The 15,223-nt window shown below is 39.8% G+C and overlaps 1 protein-coding gene across 8 annotated transcripts in view; it reads left to right on the forward strand.

The window, feature by feature from the left end:
- Positions 1-15,223, forward strand: part of PTPN13 (protein tyrosine phosphatase non-receptor type 13) — a 376,092-nt gene that overhangs the window by 217,185 nt on the left and 143,684 nt on the right. For all 8 annotated transcript variants that reach the window (XM_069743364.1, XM_069743366.1, XM_069743365.1 and 5 more), the window contains 2 exons: positions 6,042-6,129; positions 11,254-11,473. In XM_069743364.1, coding sequence (XP_069599465.1) covers positions 6,042-6,129; positions 11,254-11,473 — 308 coding nt within the window. The remainder of the gene's footprint in view (positions 1-6,041; positions 6,130-11,253; positions 11,474-15,223) is intronic.

Below are 15,223 nucleotides of genomic sequence, written 5' to 3' on the forward strand. Positions count from 1 at the left end.
CGTGATGATCGTGCGGGCTCAGCCTGAGTGCTGCCGCATTCAAATGCCAGTGTCCGCTCTATAACAGAGAGCTGACACCTGGCAGTAACGCCCATGATTGGTGTTAGCACTGATCGCAAGCATTTAACCCCTCCGATGCCACTGTCAATAGTAACAGTGACATTGAGGGGCATCGCAGAGGGAGGGATCTCACTCTCTGCTACCATTGGCACAACGCGATCGCGTTGTACCAATGGTTTCCATGGTGACTCCCGACTGAAAGATGGCCGCGGGGTCATTCAGGGATCGTGGCCTGTCAGCTCCTGCTCTGAGCAGGAGCTGACATGCCTCCTCCTTATGTGAGAGACGCCGATCTAATGCCCTGGATTGCAGAGTATTAGATAAGCGATCATTCACTTGAAAATTTATGTTCCATCCTGGGACAATGTAAAAAAAGAAAAATGTTATTAAACATTGAAAATATAAAAAAATTCACAAAATAAAAAACACAAAAAAATAAAAAAATATTAATCTAATAAATACAGTTATTTATGTAACAGCAAAAATAAACCAAAAAAAGTACACGTATTTGGTATTGCCACATCCGGAATGACCTGACCTATAAAAATGTCCCACTAGTTAACCCCTTCAGTGAGTGCTGTTGAAAAAAGAAAAAAAAACGAGGCAAAAAACAATGCTTTATCATCATGAAGCCGAACAAAAAGTGGAATAAAACGAGATCAAAAGCACAAATGTAAATAAAAATTGTCTAGCTGAAAACATCATCTTGTCCCTAAAAAACAAGACTCCAAAAAACAAGCTTTAGAGCTCCATCAGCAGAAAAATAAAAGTTCTAGTTCTCAGAATACAGCAATACAGAAATAATTATTTTTTTTCTATAAAATAATTTTCATTGTGTAAAAGCACCAAAACATTAAAAAAATCATACCCGAAGAACAAAGCTGCCTTATTAATTTTACCACTTGCGGAGCAGCATAAAAAAAAAAAAAGATTCCTGAATTACTGTTTTTAGTTAATTTTGCCTCCCAAAACTCTGAGATTTAGATGGAAACCCCAATATAAGTGTTTAGCATGGAGCGCAGGATGAATGTTCCAGACAAAAGCTTCAACTTAATCCACACAATAAGTCCCAACTCAGCCCCGTCATCTGTTAACGGAAATATAGGGGGCTTCCACATTACTGATAGTACAAAGGCTGTGGAAAAGCGCTACAGCTCGTCGCCCTCAAAAGAAATTGCCCTCCCAAATCCAAATGACCCTCTCCTTTTTGAGCACCACAAGGAGCCTAAACTACATTTATCATCCACATGTTTGGCATTTCTGCAGCTGTTACACTAATTTACGGGTGTATGTTTCCAGAAGCATGAGATGGGCACTACACTGTACTGGACCCTACAATGGCATTTTCACTGCTGCTTGTTTCTGGAAAACACCCATGTAGTCAAAATCGTCACTACACCTGTAGATAAATTCCCAAAGGGGTATAATTTCCAAAATGATGTAATTTGGGGGGAATTCTGCTCTTCTAGTACTTAGGGGATGTGTTTATGGAGTCCGCAAATTATTCTAGGAAAATCTGCGCTCCAGGAGGGAAATAGTGCTCCATCCCTACCAACTCTCGCTGTATGGCCCAGCCGTACTGTACCGCCACATATGGGGTATTTCTACATTCAACAGAAATTGTGGAACTTATTTGGTGCCATTTTTACCCATTTCCCAGTGTGAAAATGTAAAATCTAGTGCTAAAACAAAATTTTGGTGGTAAAAATGTAATTATTTTTTCTTTACGACCCTGTGGTAAAAAATTCTGTGACACGCTTGTGGTGTCAATGTGATCACTGAACCCCTAGATTAATTCATTGAGAGGTGTAGTTTGTAAAATGGGGTCACTTATGAAGATTCTGCTGTTCTTGCACCTCCAGAGCTCTACCAATGTTACATGGCAGCTGCAAATCCGTCCAGCAAAATTCTAAACTCCAATATGGTGCTTCTTCCCTTGTGAACTTTCCACTGTGCCTCAAAAATAGTTTTTGGCCACATATGAGGTATCTGTGTACTCCTCAAATTTTGGGGTTCATTTTCTGCTGCCATCTTTGTGAAAATGAAAAAATTGGGGCTCAAACAACATTTTTGTGGGGAAAAATATATATTTTTTGTTTTCACAGATCAACTTTGTCAAATTCTGTGAAACAGCTGGGGGTTCAAGGTGCTCATCACACATCTAGATAAATTCGATGAGGGCTGTAGTTTCTAAAATGGGGTCACTTGTGGGGGTTTCCAGTGTTTAGGCACATCGGGGGCTTTCTAAACGCGAGATGGTGTCCGCTAATGAATCTAGCAAATTTTGCATTAAAAAAGCGAAATGGTGCTACTTTCCTTCCGAGCCCCGCTGTGCACCTAAACAGTAATCTTCCTCCACATTTCATATTGCCGTACTAAGGAGAAATTGCACAACAAATTGTATGATGCATTTTCTCCTGTTACCTTTGTGAATATGCAAAAAGCGGGGCAAAAATAACATCTCTGTCTGAAAAATTAGGCTTTTTTTTATTTTCACTACTCAACGTTCTAAACTTCTGTTAAGCTCCTGGGAGTTCGAGGTGCTCACCACACATCTAGATAAGTTCATTGAGGAGTCTAGTTTCCAAAATGGGGTCACTTGTTAGGCACATCAGGGGCTCTCCAAACGCAACATGACGTCTGCTAATAATTCCAGAAAATTTAGTAAAATGGCGCTCCTTCCCTTTTAAGCCTTGCCGTGCGCCCAAACAGAAGTTGCCCTGCACATTTGGGGTATCAACCTGCTCATGAGAAATTGCAGAACACATTTTGGGGTTTATTTTCTCCTGTTACCCTTGTGAAAATAAAAAAATTGGGTCTAAAATAACATTTTTATGAAAAAAGTTAAATATTCATTTTTTCTTCCACATTCTAATCATTCCTGTGAAGCACCTGAAAGGTTAATAAACTTCTTGGATGTGATTTAGAGCACATTGAGGGTTGTCACTTTTTTTTTTTTTTTTTTTTTAGAACGGTGTCACTTTTTCATATAGGTCCCTTGAAATCACTTCAAATGTAATGTGGGTTCTTAAAAAAAATGGTTTTGTAAATTTTGTTGTAAAAATGAGAAATCACTGGTCAACTTTTAAACCTTATAACTTCCTAACAAAAGCAAATTATGTTTAAAAAATTGTGCTGATGTTAAGGAGACATGTGGGAAATATTATTTATTCACTGATTTGTGTGGCGTAACTGAATTATGGGCATAAAAAGTTTGAAAATTGCAAAATTTGACAAAACTTTTGCCAAATTTACAATATTTTCACAAATAAACTCAAGTTGTATCGAACAAATTTCACCACTATCCTGAAGTACAATATGTCACGAGAAAACTCTCAGAATCACTGGGATCCGTTGAAGCGTTCTAGAGTTATTACCACGTAAAGTAACACTAGTCAGAGTTGAAAATTGAGAATTGGCCTGGTCAGGAAGGTGAAAAACAGGCTTCGGGTTGAAGGCTTGAAAGATCTTAACCTGTAACTTCTCACGGAGCTTTGATATGGTTACTAGGCTCACAGAGAAGAAAAAGTGATACAAGGCAATCTGTTTTCGTCCCTCTGCTGGGCACTTTGGGATAACATTTTGTGGGTACAATTTTCTTGACAAGTAGAATTTTTTTTTTGAAGACTGATGATGAAAACCTTTATTCAGATTAACATTAGCCCCCATCTGTGTGCTTGTTTGGGTACGGCCATAACTGTTTATGATGATGAATACAATAATGTGCTGTCATTTGATAATTATGTCTTGTTAAAATCTGATTCTCAGTAATCTGTTTGGTTTGCTCACCTATTTTAGTTTTTCACTTTCATACAATTTTACACTCCCCTTGGCATGCGTCTTGATTTGGCCTGAATCCCAGTTAATGAAGATATAGCCTTAAGTCATGTATTTCAGCACACAGGCAGCTCTAGTGTAAAAAAATTATGTTGATCTGAAACTTCAGGCAAAATATAACACATATAGTTTACATCAATATGAAGTTTTGGTGTTACTAATATCTCAAGGGGATATCTAGGTTGCTTTTTCTATGAGGCTAAGAACTTGCATACAGTTAGTTGCTAACTACCTGCCTCGTCTGCCCATCAGCGATGTCTCCCGACTGACTCAGGCAGTGATTCTCCTGCTTCTTTTAGCCTCACATCAACAGAGTCTTTCTCTTCCAGTCTGCTCTGTCAGTGGGACGTCACTGCCGACTTCATGCTGATTGACAGCTGACTCCTGGCTGTTAGGCAACAATAACTGGCTGTCAATCAGCACGCCCTGTCAACAGAGCAGATCGGAAGAGAAGAATTTACTCTGTCTATGTTACTTCATCAAATGAAGGAGAATGGCTGTAAGGAACAGTCTGTGAACGCCCTGATCTGGCTGATCATCGCTGGGCAGAATAGGCAGGTACTTAGCACTTTCTTATTGTATTGGTAAGTTCTTAGTCCTGAAGAAAAAAATGAAGCAATATCCTGGATAACCCCTTTAAGTTGTCCAGAGAGACTGTTTCTAAATGACTTTCTGTTCATTGATGGTCTATAAACGTAGTTGTTTTGAGTAACAATGCCATAATTTAAAATGGCAAATCAGTGAAAACAATGGATCAATGTCTGTCTGCATCTGTGATCTGGTTTGGGCTGCTATCAATCGGATGCAGAGCTGCCATTCCACATGATAAAGGTCAAAAACAATCTAACACAGTAGATTAGCTTTTCCACAAATAATAATTATTATTCTTTGCTTATATAGTGCTATCATATACTGCAGCACTTTACAGATATATTGTAATCATTGTCCCCTTTGAGGCTCGCAGTGTAAAGTTCCTATCAGTCTTTGGAATGTGTGAGAAAACCGGAGAACCCGGAGGAAACCCACACAACATGGGGAGAACATGCAAACTGCTTGCAGATGTTTTCCTTGGTGGGATTTGAACCCAGGACCCCAGTGCTACAAAGCATCAATGCTAACCAATAAGCCAACATGCTTCCCAATCTGTAACGCTTGTTTGCTTCAGGAAAAAGCACTGATGGTCAGCTGAAAATGGTCTGAAGGGCATAAGAAGGCCCATAAGATGGTTATTGTGCAAACTATGGTCCAGCTGGCAGTCACCTTACGTGACAGTCTCATCCATAGGAGTGAGTGCTCTCTCTGCCGAGTGCTCCTGTATTTTCTATGAGAGAACCGCTGACAGACATCTCTGGCGGTGGCTTATCTCTTAGAGAACAAAAGTCAGAAATCGGACATGCCAGATCATCATCTTTGTATCAACCTTTTCGGGGGATAGTCTAATGTGTGTGAGGCCCTGAAGGCTGTGTTTTGGCCATCCAACATTTCTAGTGTATGGCCAGCTGTGTATTGTGATACCTAAGCAGCCCAAATTATTGATTACAATCTGTATACAGGTGTGCGGATACATCATGTATATAAAAAAAAATCATTTCAAGATGTATTTTGCACTGTATAATTCTGTAGTGAAAACCAAAACTGGATTGTAATTCTAAAAAATTAATACAGCAAGTACACTTTTAAATCTAGCAATTAATTATGGATGTAGATTTGCAAAAACACCAAGGGTGCCGTAAACTGTTCATAGGTGAATGATTGCTTATCATCTAACAGCACCTTGGGCAAGTAGCATTCCAAATAAATATACCCATGTACGAATCAAAATCCTAAAGTGGCACGAACCGATGGGTGCTCTTCTATACCATTCAGTTGCCAAATTGCACATCATAATGATGAGAATTCATTGCTGGATAAAAACTACTCCGGAGCAGATCATTTTTTTTTGTTCTTATGTTTAGATGAAAGATTGTGACCAATTAATCTCTAGTAATAAGGAAAAACAATTTGAGCCGTACATTTTGACAGATATTTTATGTGTGTGATAGACTTTCTCTATAGGAGAACATTCAGTTGTTTATAGTAATCTGATGCCCCTTATTAATCAGGATAAGGTTAACCATTAATAAAGTTTAGTGTTTTTTTACAAGGGAGAAACCCCGAAGGACTGAGAGGATATGATTCACCAGGAGTTCTTACGGGAACCGAAGAAACAAGTCGTGCACAGCATACCTTAAGGTAGGCTGTTATTATATTGGAATTGTAACTATCATTTTTTTAATTTGTTAGACCCCTTATAGGTCCTGCCGACTGATGAGGTTCAGGTCTGGAGATCCCCATGGATCACTCAACAGATGTGGAAAGCTCACAGGCACATGCGCTTTACTGAGTAGTATGCGGACATATACAATTTCTGCTGTTGGTATTCTTGATTAATGGTCCAGGAGAATTGCACACTGTCACTATTCTGCGACTGCAGACCTTTCATGTCATTTCAGCCCGGACAACCCTTTTAAATCAGGCTTTTGAATTAAGTGACTTTTTTTTACCATGTTTTTTTATTACGGTATATAGTGATTTCAATATAAATAGAAATCTTGTAATTTTCACACTTCTTCAGATTGTATTCGTGATTATAACGCCTCCCCTACCTCTGATGATAAGGAAACTGCTGTAAACTCTTCCTGGAAAGACAGAAAGTCTAAAATAGTCCTACCGGCCCGTGCAAAAATTGCAAAATTATTTATTTAGTTTTTTTATATACAGAACTTAATTAGTGATGAGCGAATATACTTGTTACTCGAGATTTCCCGAGCACACTCAGGGGTCCTCCGAGTGTTTTTAGTGCTCGGAGATTTAGTTTTCTTGCTGCAGCTGAATGATTTACATCTGTTGGTCAGCATAAGTACATGTGGGGATTCCCTAGCAACCAGGCAACCCCCACATGTACTTATGCTTGCTAACAGATGTAAATCATTCAGCTGCAGCAAGAAAACTAAATCTCCGAGCACTAAAAAATACTCGGAGGACCCCCGAGCATGCTCGAGAAATCTCGAGTAATGAGTATATTCGCTCATCACTAATCTTAATATTAAAAAAAAAATCAAAAATACTTAAAAAAATACATGCAACATAAACATATTTATACAACAGGTCATTTTCTGACAATACATGCCCTGCTAAGTGTGAAAACCTATTTATTATGTAAGTATATTACCTGTTTTGTATGAGCCCTGAAATCTTCTGTTATTCAATTAAGGGGTGGATGTGCATTACCCTGTGTTAGTCTCTATGCAGTTGACGGAGCTGTGTATCTCCGCAACCGAGTACCCCCACCGATCAGATATAGATCTATCCTAAGAATAGATCATCAAAAGTCTCCAACAGCCTCTTTAAAACCAGTATGGTGGGTGAGTGGTCAGATCTGTTGTTTTGCATGTAGTTTGCCTGTCTGGGTAAGTATACCAGTAAGCATCCAGTATACCGCTGTACTCTGAAGACATACTGATAGAAAAATGTAGATTGTAAGCCTTCAATAAAAATGTAAACTTAGTCTTTCTCATCACAAAAGGCTTAATACAGGGATATAGGGCATACTCACATTCATACTTAAATCGCGTTTGAGGTCTATGACCCCAAACCCTATAATAACATTTGGCTTGGAAACTTTTCTTACTTTCTTTGTGATTTATAATTTCAAGTAAGGATTAACCTCCTCACTCACATTCAGCTCAACTACATGTTTCTAGTAGGGATTGGCAAGGAGTAAGAAAGTTCCAGCTGCAGTATTATAAGAAGAATATGAAGACGCCAGCTGGAGCAAGCAAATCTGTACAGTAAATAGAGGCGAGGTTTCAGTTCAGAGCGTCGTCATACTCGCTTTACCAGAGCAAGAGCGTAAGGAAATCTCATGGGGATCAGGGTTTGGTATAAATAAGGCCAAAATCATAGTGCTCCAAACTGCTCCTTTCTACAGCTGGGCGGAAAGGGACTGCAATGGTAAGTTTTATGGAGACTTGATTTAGTGAATAGATAGAGATGCTCTATTAGGTCATCCATGTTTAGTACTTAACCCCTTTGTGATCACAATATGTAAATTTAGAGTGATCTAAGCATGCACAACACCAGGCAGATGTTGGCTTTGTTATATAGCCGGCATCTTACTGTAACTGCAGTGTCCGGAGCCCTGAAGTTCAATCATTTAAATTGCGTTATTGCCAATGCCGTGTCCCATCGGCCCCGGTGACATGATTGTGAGGGAAGCTGCAATTATGGGTTTTAAAAAAAATGTATAAACATGGAAAAAAGTTTGAATCACCCCACTTTTCCCTATTATTAACTATCAAGTCCTTTATCATTGTAAGTGTACTGACATGGAGGATTCTTTTTGTTTGGTCATTTGTACCACACAATGAACATCATGAAAAGAAAATCCTAAAAATGTGTCAAGGATAACAGCCCGGGGGGGTCACACAGATCCCACTGCTGCCACCAGTTTGCCAGGGGAATGAGCTCCGCTGCATCCGATCTTCAGGACAGTTACATAATTGTCTGACGGGTGATGGACGAGGTAGCGACTGCTTCCACTAGTACTTTAGTTATTAGGAAACTGACAGTGATCGTATGGTGTGTACACCTCCAAATCCAAAACAAAATGGAACCACTACTAGCTGCCACCAATCATTTATACCAGCCAATTGGACACCGATTACAGATAACGTATGGCTTCAGGGGTGCGGTTTACAGAGCAAGAGGAACAGAACAATTACATTATATATATTTAATCTTGAAAGGTAGACAGTGTTTATAAAAATATACAAAGATGAGACAAAATGGGTAGAAAACTATACAAAATATGCAATTACATAAAAAAGAAAGGAATAACGAAAGAGAATTACTAATCCTGATGTTGCAGGAATGCAACAATGACTCTTATTTTTATGGTGGTAAGCACTCTGACTGGGAAAATGGACCACTCTCACCGTGAACTGTCACTTCCAGAATCAACAAAACAGACACCCAAATTATGCTTATTATTAGATCAAGTTACGCCCTCAAACCCTTCCCCTTGATGAGCTCGCATTGGGGCTGGTGGTGGTATGTGCTAGGTCCTTCAGAATTCCATGAGATCCCCAATTTAAAGGGAATCAGTCACCTACTTTTTCCACCTCCATCAGGGGCTTATCTACAGCATTCTGTAATTCTGTAGATAAGCCCCCTATGTTACCTGAAAGATAAGAAAAATAAGTTTTATTATACTCATCCGGGGGGCGGTCCGAATCGGTCTGGTCCAATGGGCGTTGCGGTCCGGCGCCTCCCATCTTCATGCAATGACGTCCTCTGCCTTCTTCCTGTTGCAGCTCCTGCGCAGGTGTACTTTATTTGCCCTGTTGAGGGCAGAGCCAAGTACTGCAGTGCGCAGGCACCGGGAAAGGTCCGAGAAGCCCAGAGCCTGCCCACTGCGGTACTTTACGCTGCCTTCAACAGGGCAAATAAAGTAAAGGAGCCGCGACAGAAAGCAGTGAAGAGGATGTCATCTCATGAAGATGGAAGGCGCCGGACCACGACGCCCATCGGACCTGATCGCGCCCCCCCCCCCTCCCAGGTGAGTATAATCTAACTTGTTTTTCTTATCTTTCAGGTGACATCGGGGGCTTATCTACAGCATTACAGAATGCTGTAGATAAGCCCCTGATGGCAGTGGCAGCAGCTTATATATGAAAAAGTAGGAGACAGATTCCCTTTAAGGGATATCTTCTCCCCTAGATATTGTCATCATTTTTCTTGTCATGATTACGGTATATTTGTCTATAAAGATGAAACATGGCCTGGATAGCACCATCGGACCGTTATTAAGTTAGAGGCGTTAGAATTGCCTTACGGTGATCTGAGTGAATGCATTATGTCCGTCCCTTCAATATGAAGCTGATAATATATCTTTCATAAATATCGGAGCAATGCGAAACTCCAATATTCATTACTGATCACCGGCTCCAATACGTCTAAAGAGATTGATTAGTTTGATTAGAGGAAGCTCTTTGGTTTGGAAGCATACTTCCTCACCTGCGTTAATGAATCTCCGACTTGATTTCTTGTTCCCAACAAATCTCCCTGTTGTAATTACCTGGTACAGCCGGAGGTCCTTATTTCAATGGAGATGGACATGTCAACTCTCTCCCTTCCTATTTATAATTAGCTTTCTCTTTTCCCCAGCTTAGTTTCTCTCACCCACAATGAATCCCAGATGTTCAATGTGAGGGTGATATGTCCCCTCTCTGGAGATGTCTAATGGATTTTTAATTTTTTTCTTTGGCACAATGGCAGAATTACATTGTTTTCATAAGCTTGCCACACTTCAAAATTTTCCCCCATTTTCCAGTACCTTGAATGGTAATTAAATAGTGTCATTCGTAACTTCGACTCATCCCACAAAAAAATAAAGCGTAGTATGACTATGTTGTCAGAAAAATAAAAAAGTCATGTCTATTGAAAGAAGGCGCAGGGGTTAAAGAGAACTTGTCGCTTGTCGTAAATATGTATTTCTTTACCTGTGTAAATAGCTCTGATTGTTGGAGTCCGGTGTTTTGGGTTTTTTTTTACGTGTTTTTCTCTTGTCTCCGTTCAGTTTTTCAGGTCTGCCCCCTCCTCTTTTTAGCGCCCTATTTGTAAATTTAGTCTTGTTAGTCAAAGGGGAGTGAATGCTTCATAAGATGACCAGTGAGAAGAGTTAAATTCAGCCATTAACCTTATCTGATCCATAACATCCATATTTATGGTGACAGGTCCTTTTTAATCCTCCATGCCAGATTTGATTTCCAAGAGTTTGTCTCCACAAAATACTCTTGATTTATAAAGATGCTAATATGATGGAGCTGCATTGAATGCAGGCCTGTAGGGTCACCTATTGGGCCTTATGGACATTATAGAACTATAAAACAATTCTGATTTTGTTTGTGTCTAAATTGGAGTTTTATCACCTTACTGTGTTTCAGTTTAACATTTTATTGTGAACTATATGTAACTATAATTATATTCATTACAATAATATGTCATGTGTATCCAAGTATACCATACCTAGATAATACAAAGGGGTTTCCGGAATGTCATTATTGATGTTATATCTTTAGGATAGGTCATCGATATTAGATCAGTGATTCAAGTTTTACTCCCAGCACCCCCACCAATCAGATAATTAAAGGGGTTGTGGCGCATCAATAGCCGAACACCTCTGTACATCGTGTAGTGGCCATAAATGGTACTGCAGCTCACTGATTCTGGTGAATAGTATTGCTAAAGTGCACTTACATGAGCATATCTTATGCTAAAATGCTTCAGTATGTCATATTCTTTTTACCATTGCAGCCCTAAGTATGAAACCCTCCCAGAGAGAGGTGACATCAATCAAGAAATGCTCAAACGACAAGAGGAAGACATGATTCAAATGAAAGCCAAAATGGCTTTTAAACAATCAAGATTAAACTTGTATACAGGGGATTTGCCTCGAGCATCTATGTTGGACCTCACACGGGATCCCATACGAGAAATCGCCATGGAAACAACTATGACACAAAGAAAATTAAGGGTATTGATTTGATTTAAGAATATATTTTAGAATGCAAAGTGATCAGTGAAATACTATTTTATGAAAATGTGTGAATTGGCATGAAATAAATAATAATTTTACAATATTAAATAGTAAAATGTAAAACCTGATTGAGGTCCACTGGTATAAAGTAGGAGGGGCTCAGCAGATTGGAGTCCAGTGGGCGGGCTCTCTGTGATTGACAGCCTTCCCTGACTATGCATAGTGAGATTGCTGCCGACTGAACAGATATACCTAGAGTGAGCAAGAATCTAAAGTAATGTATTCCAAGTTACACCCAACACTTTCTTATTAAACTATATATCAATCTGCTTAGTTTCTCTTATGTGTAACGTGCTGCCCGCAGATAGTGTAGCATGTTCAATGTGACCAATTTAATTTATCATCCATTTTCCTAGAACAGTGAAATTATAAAATGGCACACTATTAGTCCCACCCAGGTTGGCTTACCACCCATTTTAATATTTATGCCATGCATAGTTCATTACATGTTGAGATGTCAAAGTTTGCCATTTATCATAAAGTAAATATTGCAGGTGTCCTAATTCATAATTACCTGCAGCACTTAATGGTGTACTGACGTCTTCTTAATGAAGAGACTTGTCATTGTTCCTGTAGTGTGGGAACGTGCTCAAGAAGAGAGCGGAGATTGGCAGAGCTCAAACATAGGAAGGTTGCACAAATGCCTCGTTGTGGTTTATTTGAAATGTGTAGGTTAGATGTCTTCATGGAAAAACTATAATAATTAAATAATTTATGGCCAGTATAACAGAGTAATCGAGAATGAAGTGGTCATATTTACCAACACCAGGACACAATATTAATGCACTGCCGGATGCTGCAACCCCGTGATAAAAGCAAAGGAAGCACAAGTGCAAAATACTGAGGAAGCCACTCGCACCCCTATCATTTATGGAGGAGGTGTTTGCCTAGTATTATAAATGCACACAGATGAGACTTGTATAGGGCACCAGTCACAAACATACCTGTAGTGCACCATGTATAAGGTTTGTATAGGGACACTTCAATTTTCTAAGTCAAAATGAAAGGAAAAAGGGTTGTACCTTGCCAAAGATGAAAAATATGCAAAGATGTAGCTTTTTCATCTTTTTAGACTAGTGGCCCTTTTAGAAGAAAAGGTGCGGGGTCTGGAAGAAAGAATAGCAACTTTGAAACTCATCAAAGAGAATGAAGAGTTTCTAGACAGAACAGAAGCATCTCTACTGGTCACAGAAGGTGCAAAAAGTGTCAGAGAACCTCCAAAAGCAGATGAGTGGAAGCATGTGACCAAAAGAAGCAAGAAGACCATGGAGAAATCACCAACCACACAACTGAAGAACCGATATCAAATCTTTGTAGAGGATGAAGATGGCACACCTAAGAATGAAGCAATACCAGCAAGCAAAAAAGAAAAGGGCACACAGCAACAAGTGACAGCAAAAAGTACAGCCAAGAAGCAACGAAGAGTGGTGGTGGTGGGAGACTCACTACTGAGAGGCACAGAAGCAGCCATCTGCAGACCGGACATAACTGCAAGAGAAGTATGCTGCCTTCCAGGTGCGATGATCAAGGATGTGACCGATAGGATACCAAAGCTCTTCAGCTCCAAGGACGTCCACCCATTTCTTCTGATACATGTTGGCACCAATGACACGGCAAGGAAGGACCTACCGACAATCTGCAAGGACTTTGAAGAGTTGGGGAAGAAAGTAAAAGAACTGGATGCACAGGTAGTTTTTTCTTCTATCCTTCCAGTAGATGGGCATGGCACCAGGAGATGGAACAGGATCCTTGATGCAAACAACTGGCTAAGACGATGGTGCAGACAACAAGGATTTGGATTCCTGGACCACGGTGTGAATTACTGGTATGATGGACTCCTCGCCAGAGACGGACTACACCTCAACAAACCTGGGAAACACACATTCGCCAGAAGACTCGCTACACTCATCAGGAGGGCGTTAAACTAGAAGAAGGGGGGACGGGAAGAAAAACATTAGACTCGAACAAAGACGACCCAGGAAAACATACTCAGAAGGGAGGTAAGAACATTTCTAAAACAATCCACAGTGAGGAGATTGGAACAAAACAAAATCCTCTAAACTGCATGCTCGCAAACGCCAGAAGCCTGACAAACAAGATGGAAGAACTAGAAGCAGAAATATCTACAGGTAACTTTGACATAGTGGGAATAACCGAGACATGGTTAGATGAAATCTATGACTGGGCAGTTAACTTACAGGGTTACAGTCTGTTTAGAAAGGATCGTAAAAATCGGAGAGGAGGAGGGGTTTGTCTCTATGTAAAGTCTTGTCTAAAGTCCACTTTAAGGGAGGATATTAGCGAAGGGAATGAGGATGTCGAGTCCATATGGGTTGAAATTCATGGAGGGAAAAATGGTAACAAAATTCTCATTGGGGTCTGTTACAAACCCCCAAATATAACAGAAAGCATGGAAAGTCTACTTCTAAAGCAGATAGATGAAGCTGCAACCCATAATGAGGTCCTGGTTATGGGGGACTTTAACTACCCGGATATTAACTGGGAAACAGAAACCTGTGAAACCCATAAAGGCAACAGGTTTCTGCTAATAACCAAGAAAAATTATCTTTCACAATTGGTGCAGAATCCAACCAGAGGAGCAGCACTTTTAGACCTAATACTATCTAATAGACCTGACAGAATAACAAATCTGCAGGTGGTTGGGCATTTAGGAAATAGCGACCACAATATTGTGCAATTTCACCTGTCTTTCACTAGGGGGACTTGTCAGGGAGTCACAAAAACATTGAACTTTAGGAAGGCAAAGTTTGAACAGCTTAGAGATGCCCTTAATCTGGTAGACTGGGACAATATCCTCAGAAATGAGAATACAGATAATAAATGGGAAATGTTTAAGAACATCCTAAATAGGCAGTGTAAGGGGTTTATACCTTGTGGGAATAAAAGGATTAGAAATAGGAAAAACCCAATGTGGCTAAACAAAGAAGTAAGACAGGCAATTAACAGTAAAAAGAAAGCATTTGCACTACTAAAGCAGGATGGCACCATTGAAGCTCTAAAAAACTATAGGGAGAAAAATACTTTATCTAAAAAACTAATTAAAGCTGCCAAAAAGGAAACAGAGAAGCACATTGCTAAGGAGAGTAAAACTAATCCCAAACTGTTCTTCAACTATATCAATAGTAAAAGAATAAAAACTGAAAATGTAGGCCCCTTAAAAAATAGTGAGGAAAGAATGGTTGTAGATGACGAGGAAAAAGCTAACATATTAAACACCTTCTTCTCCACGGTATTCACGGTGGAAAATGAAATGCTAGGTGAAATCCCAAGAAACAATGAAACCCCTATATTAAGGGTCACCAATCTAACCCAAGAAGAGGTGCGAAACCGGCTAAAGGCCGAAAAAAGACATTTGTCCATCCAGTTCAGCCTATATTCCATTATAATAAATACCCAGATCTACGTCCTTCTACAGAACCTAATAATTGTATGATACAATATTGTTCTGCTCCAGGAAGACATCCAGGCCTCTCTTGAACCCCTCGACTGAGTTCGCCATCACCACCTCCTCAGGCAAGCAATTCCAGATTCTCACTGCCCTAACAGTAAAGAATCCTCTTCTATGTTGGTGGAAAAACCTTCTCTCCTCCAGACGCAAAGAATGCCCTCTTGTGCCCGTCACCTTCCTTGGTATAAACAGATCCTCAGCGAGATATTTGTATTGTC

This window comes from Ranitomeya imitator, chromosome 1, assembly GCF_032444005.1.
Source record: "Ranitomeya imitator isolate aRanImi1 chromosome 1, aRanImi1.pri, whole genome shotgun sequence".
Classification (NCBI taxonomy): Eukaryota; Metazoa; Chordata; class Amphibia; order Anura; family Dendrobatidae; genus Ranitomeya; species Ranitomeya imitator.